The sequence below is a fragment of the Scyliorhinus torazame genome, chromosome 14 (assembly GCF_047496885.1).
Source record: "Scyliorhinus torazame isolate Kashiwa2021f chromosome 14, sScyTor2.1, whole genome shotgun sequence".
Lineage (NCBI taxonomy): Eukaryota > Metazoa > Chordata > Chondrichthyes > Carcharhiniformes > Scyliorhinidae > Scyliorhinus > Scyliorhinus torazame.
In genome coordinates this window covers 62,956,042-62,971,858 of record NC_092720.1, presented here as the reverse complement: position 1 = coordinate 62,971,858, position 15,817 = coordinate 62,956,042, and the positions used below count along the sequence as shown (strand labels likewise).

Here is a 15,817-nt window from a genome sequence, read left to right as displayed (position 1 = left end):
GTGATCGCTGTCCTTGCCAGCAAGTTCTGCCACTTGTTTCTCATGGAAGTAGAGTGTCCTCAACTCAGGGATAGCTTTGTTCTCTCCAATCAGTTGTAGGAAATCTTATTTTGCATAAAGCCAGGTGGGTTCACTGTGAGCACTATGGATAAAAGAGCATATCAGAAGCATACATGTCTGTTGTGTGTGCTGAGCCCTTCCCAGTAAGAGATTAAGATGCCATTTGCGCAGGATCTTAAAGTGGCTGGTGATATGCATTGTTAATGTCCCATCTGCTGGTCATGTGTGGCACCCCTGCAGACTCTAAAACTCAGACTGCTTGATGCCCTTATGAGAGTGTTAGTTTGGAGTGAGTAGAAGTTTCACTTACCCTAGTGGATACATCAAATTATTTATTTGTTTCCTGCACTGCATTGTTTTTCTTTTCTGCTGGCCATGGACATTGACCTCCCCAGCAAACTCCTTCCAGGCCAGTGGTCAGCTGGGAGAACCTACTGCCCCTTGGAGAGAGGACCTCCTGTCTTTCCTAGACGGCCTAGAGGAGAATCCCTAGGGAGGCCATGTTGAACCATTGAGCCAAGGTTTATCACATTTGGGCACCGCAATAATGCAGAAGTTCACAATACACCTGGCCTATAGTCAGTGAATATCTGTGTGGGCGCTGCTTAAATAGGGTGCCATAACCTTTAATGCCATGAGGTTATGGCAGGGAGGACAAATCCGTTCCCACCCTGCCATGAAATTTGATGAGCTCATTGTTGATGTACAATTAATGGGCTGAAAAGCAAAAAATCAAACACAAAAATTAACCTTGCTGCCCAGCAGGAGTCATGCCGACTTGCCCGCCTGCCACTCCACTTGATGTCCAAAATGGAAAATTTTACCCAAAATATTTGTTTAGTTTCTCTGCCATTCCCTTATTCCCAATTGTAAATTCTACTGTCTATGAGTGGGCCCACATTTATTCTTGGTAATGTTTTGCTTTTCACATAGCTAGAGAGGATTCTACAGTCTGTTTTTATGTATCTTGCTAGTTTACCCTCATATTCTATTTTCTCTTTCTTTACCGGTTTCCTGGTCGGCTTTTTCAGAATTCCAAAATGCCACCAACCTCAGACTTAGTACTTTTTTTGACAACTTCATAAACCTCTTTCGTCAATTTAAGACAACCTTTAGTTTCTCTCATGGTTGGATCACCTTGCCTGCTTTTTTTTTGTGCCCCAAATATAAGCCTGTTGTAAACTATGTATTCATTCTTTAAATGCTAGCCATTGCCTGTCTACCGTCATACCTTGTAATGTAGTTTCTCAAACTACCACAGCCAATTTGGCCCTCATACCCTCTTGGTTCCCTTTGTGCAGATTTAAGATCCTAATTTTGGTTTGAACTACATCACTTTCAAACTTAATATGAAGTTTGATCATAATATGGTCACTCTTTCCTGCAGGTTCCTTTACAACGAGATTATTAATTAGCCCTTTCTCATCTAAAAAATCCCGTTCGCTAGTTGGTTCCTCAACATACAGTTCTATTAAAAAACATATACATTCCAGGAGCTCAACCTCCGCAGCATTAATGTTAATTAGGTTTATCCAGTCTAAATGTAGATTGAAGTCCCCCATAATTACTGTAATACCCTTGTTACATGCAGTCTAAAGATAGATTGAAGTCCCCCACGATTACTGTAATACCCTTGTTACATACACTTCTAATGTCTTAATTTAAACCATTACCACTATTGTTAGACAGCCTATAAACAACTCCCAATATTTGCTATTTTTGCTGTTCCTTGCTGTTTCTTAGCTTTACCCAAACTGATACTATATCATGATCTTTCGATCTAAGACGCTTTCTCGTTCATGTACCGATATCATCCTTTATTACCCCACACCCTTTTCCTCTATGTCTGTCCTTCCTAAATGTCGAATTAAAAGTTAACTGCTCTTGGGCGCCATCTTCAGTCAACTAACAACTTTTTAAATGCTTTTTTAAAAGAATGAGAGACAGATCTTCGGTGCATTTAAAAGCTTTAAATATACAGTAGTGGACTGCCTGCTACTTTGCTAAAGAAGTTTAATAATATAAAAATTTAACCATGTAACACATAGTGCATTATTCTGCTGTTAACACGGAGTTGTGTTTCGAGTGGCATATAAATTTAACAGTGCTATGTCTAAGTAATGTAATACTCCATGTAAATGGTAACTGAAGAGAGGTTTATGGTTTGGGAGATGCTTCGCACTAGAATAAACCAATTTGAAATGTCTGCCTTTCATACTTCTTTTAAAAAAAATTATACTCATCTGCAATAGACAATGCAACAATACTACTTGCAAATCTTACCTTTCTGACAGTATGGAGGGAAGTCACTATTGATATAAGTGACATGATGACAATTGCCGCACCATAATAATAATAGGCATTAAAAGTCCAAAGAATAACACTGAAGAGTTGAAATATGTAGAAAGGATTAAGCACCTGAAAATAGAAACACAAATTATGCACTATCAATTACTTGCTCTCAGAAATTCTACCTTTGCATTTCACATCCATAAATTACCAAAACCTCAAATTTATCGATAAACATAGAATCATAGAATACCTACAGTGCACCGAACCTCTGAAAGAGCATCCTATCCAGGCCCACTCTCCCGCCCCATCCCCATAACCCCACCTAGCCTTTGGACACTAAGGGGCAATTTAGCATGGTCAATCCACCTAACCTGCATATCTTTAAACTGTGGGAAGATACGGAGCACCCAGAGGAAACATAGAAACGGGGAGAAAGTGTAAACTCCACACAGACAGACAATCACCCAAGGTCGGAATCGAACCTGGGTCCCTGGTACTGTGAGGCAGCAGTGTTCACCACCGTGCCGCCCCATCTACATAAATCTCATAGATCTAAATCAAAACTCAATTCCATCCACATTTTCTGATTGCAAGCAATTAAACTCAGGAAGAGCGGACTTCCGGCATGGGAAGAGAGCGGTCGCAGGCAACGGAGCTCTGGAGGGGGAAATCACAGTTGCGTCCCGTTCCCCAGAAAAAACTTGCGCCGAAACACGCAAACCGGCCGGACTGAACCCCCCCCCCACCGCATGGTAGGAGAACACGGGGCAAGAAGAGTGGCGGCCCAGACCAAAGTAGGGACCGAGCGGAGCCAGCGACAAAGAACCCCCCCCCCCGGCGGCAACCACAAGGTGGGCGGCAGAACAAAGGAGGACTCCCGGCCTGACTAGAAGCCTCTCTCTCTCGACCCTCCTGACCCGGTGTGTGGGTGAGTGGGGGACGAAAAAAAGAACTTCCCCCTTTTTTTTCAAAAAAGTGTTAAAGGGGAGAAGGGAGGGGGGAAAAAATGCCAGAAGGGAGCCAAAGCAGAGGGAGAAAGGGCACCAGAAGCAGAAGGGGCCAAGGGCGGCCCCGCTCAGCCGTGTCAACCGGTGCACGAAGCGGCAGAACGGAAGGTTCGCCACAACAAAATGAACTGGACAGACAGGAGCATTTTCCCCCTGTGCCAGGCATCCTTTAACGAGGTGCTGAGGGAACACCAGCAGGAAAACAAGGCAGAGGCTAGAGCAGACATAGAGGCCACGGTGAAGGCAGCAGTGGCCAAGGCCCTGGCGGAGGTGCAGCTCGCCCTGGGCAGAGCTGAGAAGAAACTGGAAGCCCAAGAGGCGACCATTAAGGAGCTGGAAAAGGCCGCGACCGACAAAAGCGACCGGATCACGGCACTGGAGAAGGAGGTGGCGAAGCTGGTCACAACACAGGGGAGCCTGATGGGCAGAGTGGATGATCAGGAAAACCGCTCGAGAAGGCAAAATGTAAGGATAGTGGGCCTATCAGAGGGGATCGAGGGCAGAAACCCCACGGCATACGTGGCCGAGATATTGGGCAACTTAGTGGGGAGGAAAACTTTCCCCAACCCACCAGAAATGGACAGAACAGACCGGTCGTTGTGCCCGAAGCCCAAGGCAGGGAACCGAGGGCAGTTATAGCTAAACTCCACCGGTACCAAGACAGGGAAACAATCATGCGCTGGGCCAGATAAAACAGAACCTGCAAATGGGAAGGACACATCATTAGAGTTTACGAGGACATTGGGACAGACCTAGCCAGGAGATGGGCCGAATTCAATAGAGCGAAAGCAGCTCTTCACAAGAGCAATGTGCGTTTTGGTATGCTGTACCCAGCGAAACTCTGGATCACATACCAAGACAGAGAGTACTTATTCACAGCCCCCGCCGAAGCAAACAAGTTTGTCGAGGAACACGGGCTGAAGACCGACAGCATGGGTAGAAATAAGGGGCCCCTGGCAAGGGGCAACAGCACGCCGACGGGGGGGGGGGCGGCAACACAAGGCCCCCACCCCCCACCACCCCGCCAAACGGAGAGCGCACCCTGAACAAAAAGCAAACCACTACCCGAGGGACCGCTTCAGGTGGGAGACCAGGGTCCAGCATGAGGGAATGGGAATAGTGGAGAAGGGAGAGCAAGCGAGAGGAGCGCGGGGTAGGATGGGGGAGGAGTGTGCAGAAAACTGTAGAGGTCGGGCGAGGGAGAAGCGGGACAGTAACTCCCGAGAGGGGGGCCATCGCACAGCAGGAATGCTAACGCTGGAGGCATGCAACAAGGCAGAGCCACGGCGCGCCCCCAACAGGGGGGGACAGCGCCAGGCAAGGGGAGGGGGGAGACCACTCAACAGAGGTGGAAGAGCAAAAGGGGAACTAGGGACAAAAGAGGGGCATTGGGGGGGGGGGGGGGAGAAAGGGGAGGGATAAGGGGGGAAAGGGAGGGACCGGGAGGGGGGGGGAACACAGGGAAGGAGAGACAAACAAGGCTAGAAAGAGAACAACAATAAGGCTACAAAGTGCCACAACCAAGGGCTCGGAACAAGAAATCGCTGCAAGCAACCAACAAGTGCGGTCTCTGAGCGAAGGGAGACCCCAGCGTTCAGGGAAATACCGACGTGGCGGACGCACAGTGGGAGGCCATGATGGGTGCCCTCGGGACAAAGGAAGACCCCGGAGTGCAGGGGCAGGCCCACGTGGCGGACGCAACATTGGCGGCCATGTTGGGTGTCCCCTGGACAAAGGGAAACCCCGGAGAGCAGGGACCCGACCGCATGGGGAGATCAGTGACAGCGGCCATCCTGGACGGCCCCCTAACAAAGGGAAACCCCGGAGTGCAGGGGTTCGTACAAAAGGTAAGTATGGTTAACCCCACAGGAATGGGGGGGACAGAAGTCCCCCCACCAGGATAGTCACCTGGAACGTAAGGGGACTCAACGGCCCAGTGAAAAGATCCAGAGTCCTCACCCACCTAAGAAACATGAAAGCCGACATAGTCTTCCTCCAAGAGACACACCTGAGAGAACAGGACTGACTGTGGATAAGAAAGGGCTGGGTGGGGCAGACCTACCATTCCTGCTATAGGACGAGAGCCAAGGGGGTGGCAATAACTGATCAGCAAGAGGACAATGTTTAGGGCAACAAAGACGGTTACGGACCCAGGGGGACAGTACGTCATGGTCAGCGGGGCCCTGGATGGGGCACCAGTAGTACTAGTTAACGTGTACGTGCCCAACTGAGACGATACGAGCTTCATCAATAAGACCATGGCAGAAATCTCCGACATATCGACGCACTGACTAATCATGGGGGGGTAGAGCTCCTGGTGGAGAGGAAACAGCTACAAAGGAACTTCGATCTGCTCTCCACTAAGAAAGTAATGCACCAACTCCACCAAGCACGGGGGACCCTATACGAACACCTCCCGCTCCAAAAAACGGCCGGAGAATGGCCAGGTCCCGGGCCGCGCATACGCACGTTGCCGACCTGTAGTGTACAACATGGCGCCGGCCTTGCACGGACCCAACCCACCATCTGGTACCCCACAGCCCACCCCCCACCAGTCCCCCCAGAAGCCCCCCAGGCCAGCAGCACGGATCCCGGCCGAGTGTGATGCCGCTGGACATGGTCCGCAGCCAGTGGGGAACTCGGCCATCGGGGGCGGAGCATCGTGGGTGGGCCGGCCGATGGCGCTAACAGCATTGCGACTGCACACGGCACACATCACGATGATGCCATTTCGGAGGGGCGGAGCATGCGGACTGCCGTCAAACGGACGCCGGCCCCGATTTCTGCGTCAAAGCAAATTCTCTGCCCGATTGCCGATTTCGGCGTCGGGCTATGGAGAATCCCGCCCAATGGGTGCAATTCTCCCAAAAAATTTCAAAGTGTGGTCTCCAGGAGGAAACGAGATGTGATTCTCGCCGGGTGGTTCGCCGTGATTCAGATCGCAATGCACCCAAACTTAGAAACATTTTTGACGGTTGGGGTGAACTGCACCTTGCATGAGATATGCGGGACCTGAAGACGTCAGCAGGTCTGGCTCCTGAGATCGGGGCACCATTTTTAAAGGGCACCATGATTTCATACTAATGCTCTGTGCCATTGCTTCGGGCTGGCAAAGACCCATCCCACCTCTGCTCACCGGTAAAGACCTTCCCTTTGTCACCAGCAAACCCTCCCCCCCGGACTAGCTGGCAGGACTCGCCCACACCCCTCTCTTTCTCGTCGGCAAATACCCACTCCCCTTTCTCGCCAGAAATACCCCAACCCTTCTCGCCGGCAAAGACCCTCCACTTCTCGCCAACAAAGACACCCCCGTCTTGCCAGCAAAGACACCTCACTTCCCACTGGCAAAGACTCCCCACCCCTCCTCTCGCCAGCAAGGAGATCCCTCCTTCTTACGGCAAAGGTCCCCTCCCCCTTTTTTGCCAGTAAAGCCCCCCTCCCCCATCTTGCCAGCAAAGACACCCCCTTCTCACCGGCAAAGAACCCCTCCCCTTCCCGCTGGCAAAGAACCGCCCACCTTTCGGCCAGAAAAGACCTCCCCTCCCCGCCCACAGCAATCGGTCTCTGCTTATTGAGATCAGTAGCGATTTGTGCCAGCTTCACACTGCGCCGGTGGGTGGGAGAATTGCAGGAGCTGGGAAAATCCGACTTTAAACAGATCCAGCATATTTAAATGAGGATTCAAATATGCTCATCTGGTTCATGCCCAGGAAAGGCATGAACCAGATCATACCAGCGGGAGAGGACAAGCGGTGTATCGGAAACTGTTTGGCAGCGGCACAAATCTTATTTTGGGCATCTCCTGCAATTCACCTGACATAGTGGGATTTGCACTGGGCACAATGTGGCCAGAGAATTGCCCCCTATAATTCTAGTGAATTTACAGGATAAAAACTTGAGCACTGTCAAAGATCTGCAAGCAAAATTAATTTCCAAAATACGTTGATTGTAGTTTGCTTCTAAGCCAAAACACATTCATTCGTAAAACATGTATTTATTTTTAGCAATTAGAAGGCTTCCAAGAGAACAACTGGTCAGCTACTTCCTCATAAACTACACCGAATTATTGTCATGGGACAGATTCCTTGACCTATTTTCTGCTTATTGGACTTGCTGAAATGTATCTCTTTCTTATTTTCATTCATCAATCATTTCCAAGTCAATCAGCAATCTCTATCGAAAGAGAAAATGCTGGAAAATCTCAGCAGGTCTGGCAGTATCTGTAGGGAGAGAAAAGAACAAAGACACCCCCCCCCCGTCTTGCCAGCAAAGACACCCCACTTCCCACTGGCAAAGTCTCCCCACCCTTCTCGCCAGCAAGGAGATCCCTCCTTCTTACAGCAGTCCGATGACTGTTTGTCAAAGGTAACAGACAGAGAAAGTGGGAAATATTTATACTGTGGAGTGAGAATGAAAGATGAGTCATAGCCACAGAAACCCAGGGAAACCGGGTGCCAATGGCCACAGAAACCAAGGGGAAAGAGTGCTAATGGCAGTCCCCAGAGAGAACAAAAGGTGTGAGCCAAACAGCAGGGAGACTAACATCAGAGATGTGGGGGGGAGGGGAAGGGGGAAGCAAAGAGGAGAAAGGTGAAGGAAAGGTGGATAAGATTGGGGGGGGGGGGGGGGGATTAAATATATATTAAGAAAATAAGAAACGGTAAAAGACAGTTAAAATGAAATGGAATGAAAACAAATGGGTCGAGGTGGGGTAGAGCTGATCATCTGAAGTTGTTGTATTTGATGTTCAGGTCGGAAGGCTGTAGCGTGCCGAACCGGAAGATGAGATGTTGTTCCTCCAGTTTGCGTTGAGCTTCACTGGAACATTGCAGCAGGCCAAGTACAGACATGTGGGCATGGGAGCAGGGTCTTTTGTTAAAATGGCAAGCAACAGGAAGGTCAGGGTCCTGAATGCGCACAGACCGAAGATGCTCAGCAAAGCGTTTGGTCTCTGCGACAGAGGCGAAGGAGTTGAGAGAAATGGATGGAGTCCTTACAGGGCGTAGGGTGCGAAGAGCTGTAGTCCAGATAGCTGTGGGAGTCAGTGAGCTTGTAGTGGATATTAGTGGATAGTCTATTGCCAGAAATGGAGACAGAAAGATCAAGGAAGGGAAGGGATGTGTCTGAGATGGATCAGGTGAAAGTGATGGCGGGGTGGAAACTGAAAGCGAAGTTGATTAATTTTTCCAGGTCCGGACGAGAGCATGACGTGGCACCAAAATAGTCATCAATGTATCGGTAAAGGAGTTGTGGGAGGTGGCCCAGATAGGCCTGGAACAAGGAATGTTCCACATACCCCATAAAAAGGCAAGCGTAGCTAGGACTCACGCGGGTACCCATTGCTACACCTTTGATTTGGAGAAAGTAAGATGAGTTAAAGGAGAAGTTGTTGAGAGATAGAACGAGTTCAGCCAGGCGGAGGAGAGTGGTGGTGGATAGGAATTGTCCGGGCCTCTTTTCGAGAAAGAAGCGAAGAGCTCTCAGGCCATCCTGGTGTGGGATGGAGGTGTAGAGGGATTACACATCCATGGTGAATAGAATGCGGTTAGGGCCCGTGAACTGGAAGCTGTCAATATAGCGCAGGGCATCAGAGGTATCCCAGATGTAGGTGGGGAGGGAATGGACCAGAGGAGTGAGGATGGAGTCAAGATAAGAGGAAATAAGTTCGGTGGGGCAAGAGCATGCTGACACAATGGGCCTGCCGGGACAGTCCTTTTTGTGGATTTTGGGAAGTAGGTAAAAGTGGGCTGTCCGGGGTTGGGAGACTATGAGGTTGGAAGCCGTAGGGGGAAATGAGGTTGCTAACGGTGTTGGAGATAATGGCTTGATGTTCAGTGGTCTGGTCATGGTCCAGGGGGAGGTAAGAGGAAGTATCTCAGCGTTGGCGCTCAGCCTCTGCGAGGTAGAGGTCAGTGCGCCAGACGACAACAGCACCCGCTTTGTCGGCAGGTTTGATAATAAAGTCGGGGTTAGACCTGACGGAGCGAAGAGCAGAAAGTTCGGAAGGAGAGAGGTTGGAATGGGTGAGGGGGGCAGAAACATTAAGACGGCCATTGTCCTGTCACAGTTCTCAATGAAAAGATCAAGGGCAGGTAATTGTCCCAGCAGGGGGGTCCACTTAGAGGCAGAATGTTCGAGGCACATGAAAGGATCAGTGGAACAGCGGGAGGATTCTTGCCAAAGAAGTGGGCACGGAGACAAAGGCGGTGAAAGAAGAGTTCAACATCATGTCGAACCCGGAATTCATCGAGGTGGGGCGTAAGGGTACTCTTCCAGCAATCTCTATGTCAGGACATCTTTTTTCACATGGATAATTAATTAAAAGTTATGCTTGCGGGCAGAGAACACATGCATTCAAAGACGTTTGCTGCTTCAGAGTTGACATGTGGTGTCCATGTGGAATCCTTGGCTGCATAAACTTACTACTTTAATTTACAGCACTTATTGTAGGTGTTAATGGATTTATTTTTTAAGTATAGGTACTACACATATTTGATCCAAGTTGTCAAGTATGAAAATGATGTTGCTGTCTAGTTGCATTATGCTTCTCTCAAAGCGATGCAGCTGCATCTCAAGAAGTACATCAGTGACGTGCAACCTTTTGTTAATTGTGTAAGTACAGATAGAGTAAAAGCATCATTCTTGGAATTCCCAAACATCGAGGGATTGGGAGGAGCAGCAAAGCAAAAACATGTAAAAAGAAACACATGGATTGTAGCACCCTGCTTCCAACTTCCACAACATCAGAGCCCCAGTTTTGGATCTTCAAATGGGAACACAGGTCTAGGCGAGGTAAGCGTTAAGAGGCAGGGAATGGGAAGTTCAGGGGGAGGGGAAGGAGACGCCACAAACTGGAGGGCAGAGAGGGAGGCATGCCACAATCCAGAGGGTGGGAAGGCCACAACCCAGAAGACATGGAAGTTGGGTGAGAAGGCTGTAAAATAGAGATCAGGCTCGGGGGGGAATGATTGAAACACTCTGTGAAGATAATTTAAGGATAGTTCCTACACCCGGCCTTTCCCTGTAGCCCGGCAATTGTTTCTTTTCCTCTTTAGGTACTTATCTCTTTCTCTATTGAAAGTCACGATTGAATTTGCCTCAGGCGTCTGCATTTTAATCATTGGATGCATAAATAAGGCTTTCTCCAGTCTGCTTTGGTTCTTTTGTGCTCGTCATTCAGAGAAGAACATTGCAAACAGAATTATATAGGATTCAATGCTAGAATCAAGCCTTTTAAGCCAAACAGTCCAAAAGAGAGCAAACATATGGCGAACTCTTCCTTTATACTCGGGGGGTTTTCGCGCTCTTTTGGGTGGTCCTTCGATTTGGGCGATCCCTGATCACTCCGTTCGATTCCTTAGCCAATAAGTGGGCGGGAATCTGGATGACTGGGCGTGTCTCAAGCGGTCATTGACCCCGTTGTTTGCGTTTCCCTTGGACAGGCAGTGGCGCCTAAATGCCTGGGACTGTTCCGGTTGCTGGAGTACCAGTCCTTTGTGTTGGGGGAGATGGGCCATCACCTGCTAATGGGCCTGATTAACGTGCTAATAGGGCAGAGTTTCGATGCCGTCTGGACTTTGCTGACAAATATGCATTTCAGGCTCTGAGCCTGCCTGACTCTTGGCTTGTCCATTTTACCCATCAGTCTTTGCGAGTTGCTCTGTACTTAATTGGACGTGGCCATCCCAGATGGCTACAACATCCACTGCACTGTCATTGTCTATTCCCTTCATAATATTCTAAATTGCTCAACCAAGAATTTCCCTTTTGAATGTTGACTATTCATTATTATATTTTTAATATTTTTTGTTTCTAGATGTTCTTCTATTCTCTCCTTTTCCTACCAATGTTATGCTAATTGGTTGGTAATTCCCTGGACAGATTCTGTCCCCTTTCTAAAATAAAGAAAATGCATTAGCTATCTGACAGTCCACTGGTGCAATACATTTTTCTAGACAATGATGTGCAGTTATGTATCTTCCATCTCTCACTTAGATTCTTTAAAAATACTTGGATGCAGTCAATCCTGACCAGAGGTTTAATCAACTTTGGAGTTTTCAAATAAACAAATTCAATAAATCCTCAAAATGCACATATCTTATTCCTCATCTCATTATTGAATATAACGTCTACCCCTTCAATCTTCCTAGTAAATACAAACGTGAAATAATTATTAAATAATTCTATCATCTCTCCATTGTTATTTGTGGTATTATCTGGTCTATTTCTTTGAGATACTAGGCCCATCACAACCTTCCTTTTTAAAGTAGACATACAAATAGGTTAAGCAAGTTGGAACCACAATACCAGATACAACTGAACTTAAATGCAAGATAGTACAATTTCTACAAAGAATGGAAAAAATGAGGGTGGACAGGCCAGATGAACAAAGATGTTTAGAGGCCCTGATTGAGGCATCGTATTATTTTTTATAACTGGATGATATTGGAGTCAATCTTTACTTAGTGTTACATTTATTTACAGAATGAAAGAGGATAAGCAGATTCCTCCTAACTTAACCACACATTTTCAGTCAGCATCTCTTTAGATGTGCCCAATGAATAACCTTCACTTGCAAATAATTGATAATAACACTGGTACATGTCATTAAAAGCTGGCTCATCAGTGTAAAGTATTCAATGCAAGTAAAAAATAGTGTAGGCCAGACTTCTTTTGTAGTATTATGTTTGAATACTACTTCCAGAAGGATATCCTAATCTTTCAGTGAGTTTAATAAAGACTAATGAAGGTGATACATAGGATGAAGGACCTGAACAATAAAGGATGGTAAACTTGCATTATATTGCCTGCAGGCAATTAAGGTGCTTAAAGGAATTCAGAACAAAGGGGCGTCTCAGGACTTAAATTACGTGCAGGAGAAACAGATCCAGGAAAAATGAACTTCTTCACACAAATGGGATTCAAGAATATGGAATGCACTGCCCAGTCAGCCAAATATGCAATGTCGACTAGGTGTTTAAAATGGAGTCAGATATTTATCAAGAATTTGTAAAAAGGCAGGGAATGGGATTAAGCAGAAAGAGCTACCATAGCTAACTGAAAAGGCAGAGTAGGGCTAATGGCCAGAACAGCATACTCCTCTTCTCATGCTTCTATACTGATTATTAAAGATCTACCAACCACATTGCGATTTAAAAGATGGAACTGCTTATCCTCTTTCACTTCAGATGGGGGATATCAATGGACAAATTCCCAACAAAGATTTTTTTTTGTACTCACCTCTTTAGTTAAGAGTTTAAATACAGAAGGCACTTTGACTTCAACTTCATTCGCACCATAAAATAGTTTTCTGCACAGAAATAAAAGTCAACCATACAATTTAGTATAATAATAAACAATTTTCTGTAAACTCTCTAAACATTACACAATCATAATTTCCTTCCTGGTCAATTGTGCTCCTTTTCCAGATCTAATAACCAATTTAGATTCAAAACATTTTGGAGTGTATACTTAGTACACTGTAATTAGATTTTCTTGAGGTAGAGGTTTTTGCTTACCTACTGTGCAGTACATATCATTTTTCAACTTAAGGTGTCTTCTGCAGGAGTCTAATATTCTCAAAATGAAAATATGTGGACAGAAATCTGTATTTTATAAGAAAGAATCAGGCCTTAACTTCCTCGGAGTGGCAATCAGTGTCGGACTGCCAGTCTGTGCCGACTTACCTACACCAAACGTCTTCCGTTCCTGTCAAGCCCAACCGTGCAACTCAGATCGGACACGATCCAGACAAGCAACTGTCTCCGAAGACCAGTTTGCAGTCCAGCAGTCAAATTAAAGGAGGACATACACCATTTTGTACAGCATCAGCTTCCATAAAGCAGGTAAATTTAACGGTCCAATTAAAATTGGATTAAGAAGACGGTAAGTGGCTAGGATTTGGGAGGGATCAGTGGATGTGGTCGGACATCGGGATGGGGGGAATTGGATATCAGGGGTAGAGGAGGAAGGATAAGATCGGGTCAAAAGGGTAGGGTCATCAGTGGGGAGGTTGGGTGTATTGGTGTTGGTCTGGGTCTTTACGATACTTACCCAGAAGATTGAACAGGTTTTGATCTTCTAACTTTTTCTGAGTAACCGTTAGAGTAATATAGCCGGAACCATCCGAGGTTTGCGACTTAAATCACATTTTCAGATGGTTCACAGTGCAGGGAAATTACCCAAAGGAAGTTTTCACTTCTGGGCAATTGCCATGCAAATTCTTACATGTTATGTTCCGAGAGGTGATTCCCCAGCACTGGATTGGGAAGAACCCTAAGTGCCCAGAAGTTACTGCCTGACATATTTATACATTTCCTAGTTATCCTCATTCCAATGTGAACAGTACAGCCTGAAGCATATGAGAGCGAAAAACATAGTATGGATAGATAAATTCATCACCCTCTGGATGAAGTATGTAATGAACTGCAAATTCCTGAACTACCTTTAATATTCGTTCCCCTGTACCGCCAACCCCCATCCTCCCCACTCCACCACCATCACCCAACGCTTGCATTCAGGCCATACTGACTAATACCTAAGCAAACAACAGAGACCCAACAGTAACAACAGTGCTCAAAGCTGTATATTGTGTCTTTCGGTGCTGAGTACTTCACCAAACATTCAGCATCCAAAATGAACAGATTTCAGTGACAATAGGTTGGATAAGGACTATTGAGCTATTTTATCTTGTATGTGAAGAAAAGTCAAAGACCTGAAATGTTGTTTTCTATCCACAGATGCTGCTTGACCTGCTGAGTATTTTCAGCATTTTCTGTTTTTTATTTTTTTATATCAAGAATTTTTTTACACCAGAATACGCATCTCAAAACAGCACTCAGAAAGTACACATTTTAAGTCATTGGAATTGTTTCAATACTTTTTTTAATTATAGAACAAAAAGTATGTTGGTATTGTTGCTCTCAAATTTCTTTGATTCTCTGAAAGGCTAAAAAGAGGCCGCTGTAATTATTTTGATAATTCCAGACTAATGCATTGTGATATATGTAAGAAATTGATACATATTATTTCATTAAAGTGGCAGTAACATTATTAAAAATCCTGGTTTAAAATACATACAGGCAATATGTCTGCTAAAGCTGTAATTAAAGAGTCGTAAAAGGTAAGGTAATCATTCATTCCCATCACTTGCTTAGTTACAGATAAAGGGCTAATGGAACATTCTTTATATTCTGGATGGTTCCCTGGAGCGTAGATAATTTATGAGAGATTGCATTTAGTCCAAGCTAAGCAAGTCATGGAAGTTAGCAGGCAAGAGATGATGTAATTAATGGAAGGAGCCAGGCTTGTAGGTTTACAGTCTGTTATAAGACTTTAAGTTGAACAGTAGTTTGCCATAGGATTTGAGTCTGACTAGACAGAAGTGTACTGTATCTGTTCTTCTAAGGGTCTCTCTCTAAACATATCTACACAGAAGACTGCAGTAAAGTTGTTGTGTTAACTTTATTTATAAGTGGGATTTAAACTGTATTGGGTTGCTTAATTGGAATTACAAGCTGGTCTAGACAGTAAGTTCAAGTTTGTCCTTGTATTTAAGAACTGTTTAACTTATAATTGTAAAGCTTTTTTTTAATGTGAATGTGGTTACCACTGTGTTCCAATTAAAGTTTGCTTTAACTAATGGGAGGAGCTAGAGTACCAGGCTTTTTAGCAGAGAAATAGATTGTTCAGTTGGTTCCTGCAAGTCAAACCATGAAGACAGTTTCTGAAGACTCCAGCTAGAGGTCCTGCATTGATCTGACAGGATTCAGGTCTATCTCTTAAAACAGTCTCAAAGAGCATCTTTTAAGCAAGTATTCCTGAGTGCTAACTGTATTTAAAAGGGGATTGTGCCCAGAGAGAGTTCTGTTGAAGGAGTGGGAATAAAGATAGCAGTTAAGGGTTTTTTTTATTATTAATTTTTATTGGATGTGGGCTTCACTGGTTAGGCCAGCATTTGTTGTCCATTCCGAATTGCCCTCGAGAAGGTGGCAGTGAGCTGTCTTCTTGGACCGCTGCAGCCCATGTGCTCCATTGTGCCACTATATTGATTAGCATTGTGTATGGGGGAATTGTAATTTATTTTCTTGTGTGATGTTAAAGATATTTTAATACTGTGCCAGTAATAATGTTTGTTTTAATATACCATATTTCTGTTTGGCATGAAATAATTCCTGGAGCGAGGTAACCTTCTCTCACAGTCTTACAAAGTTAAAATGAAATATTGAGGTTTCTGTCCAGTATTCAGTATTCTAACCACTGTTGGTGTCTGGTCAGAGATCGTAGTACTTTCCTCACAATTTTACAAATAAAAAAATTTGTGGGGTTCTCAGCCGACATCCTAACAAACATTGGGGTCTGGTCCAGTATCCTAACACATAGTAAAAACTTGCTGGAAGAGACAACAAATTTAACTACATGACATGCAATTATGATGTTTTAAATCAGTCCACGAAGGG

At 45.6% G+C, this 15,817-nt stretch overlaps 1 protein-coding gene across 1 annotated transcript in view; it reads right to left on the bottom strand.

Moving 5' to 3' along the window:
- The window catches only part of atp13a3 (ATPase 13A3), a 199,503-nt gene that overhangs the window by 117,471 nt on the left and 66,215 nt on the right, over positions 1 to 15,817 (bottom strand). The window contains 2 exon segments of the mRNA XM_072474301.1: positions 2,344 to 2,478; positions 12,600 to 12,669. Coding sequence (XP_072330402.1) covers positions 2,344 to 2,478; positions 12,600 to 12,669 — 205 coding nt within the window.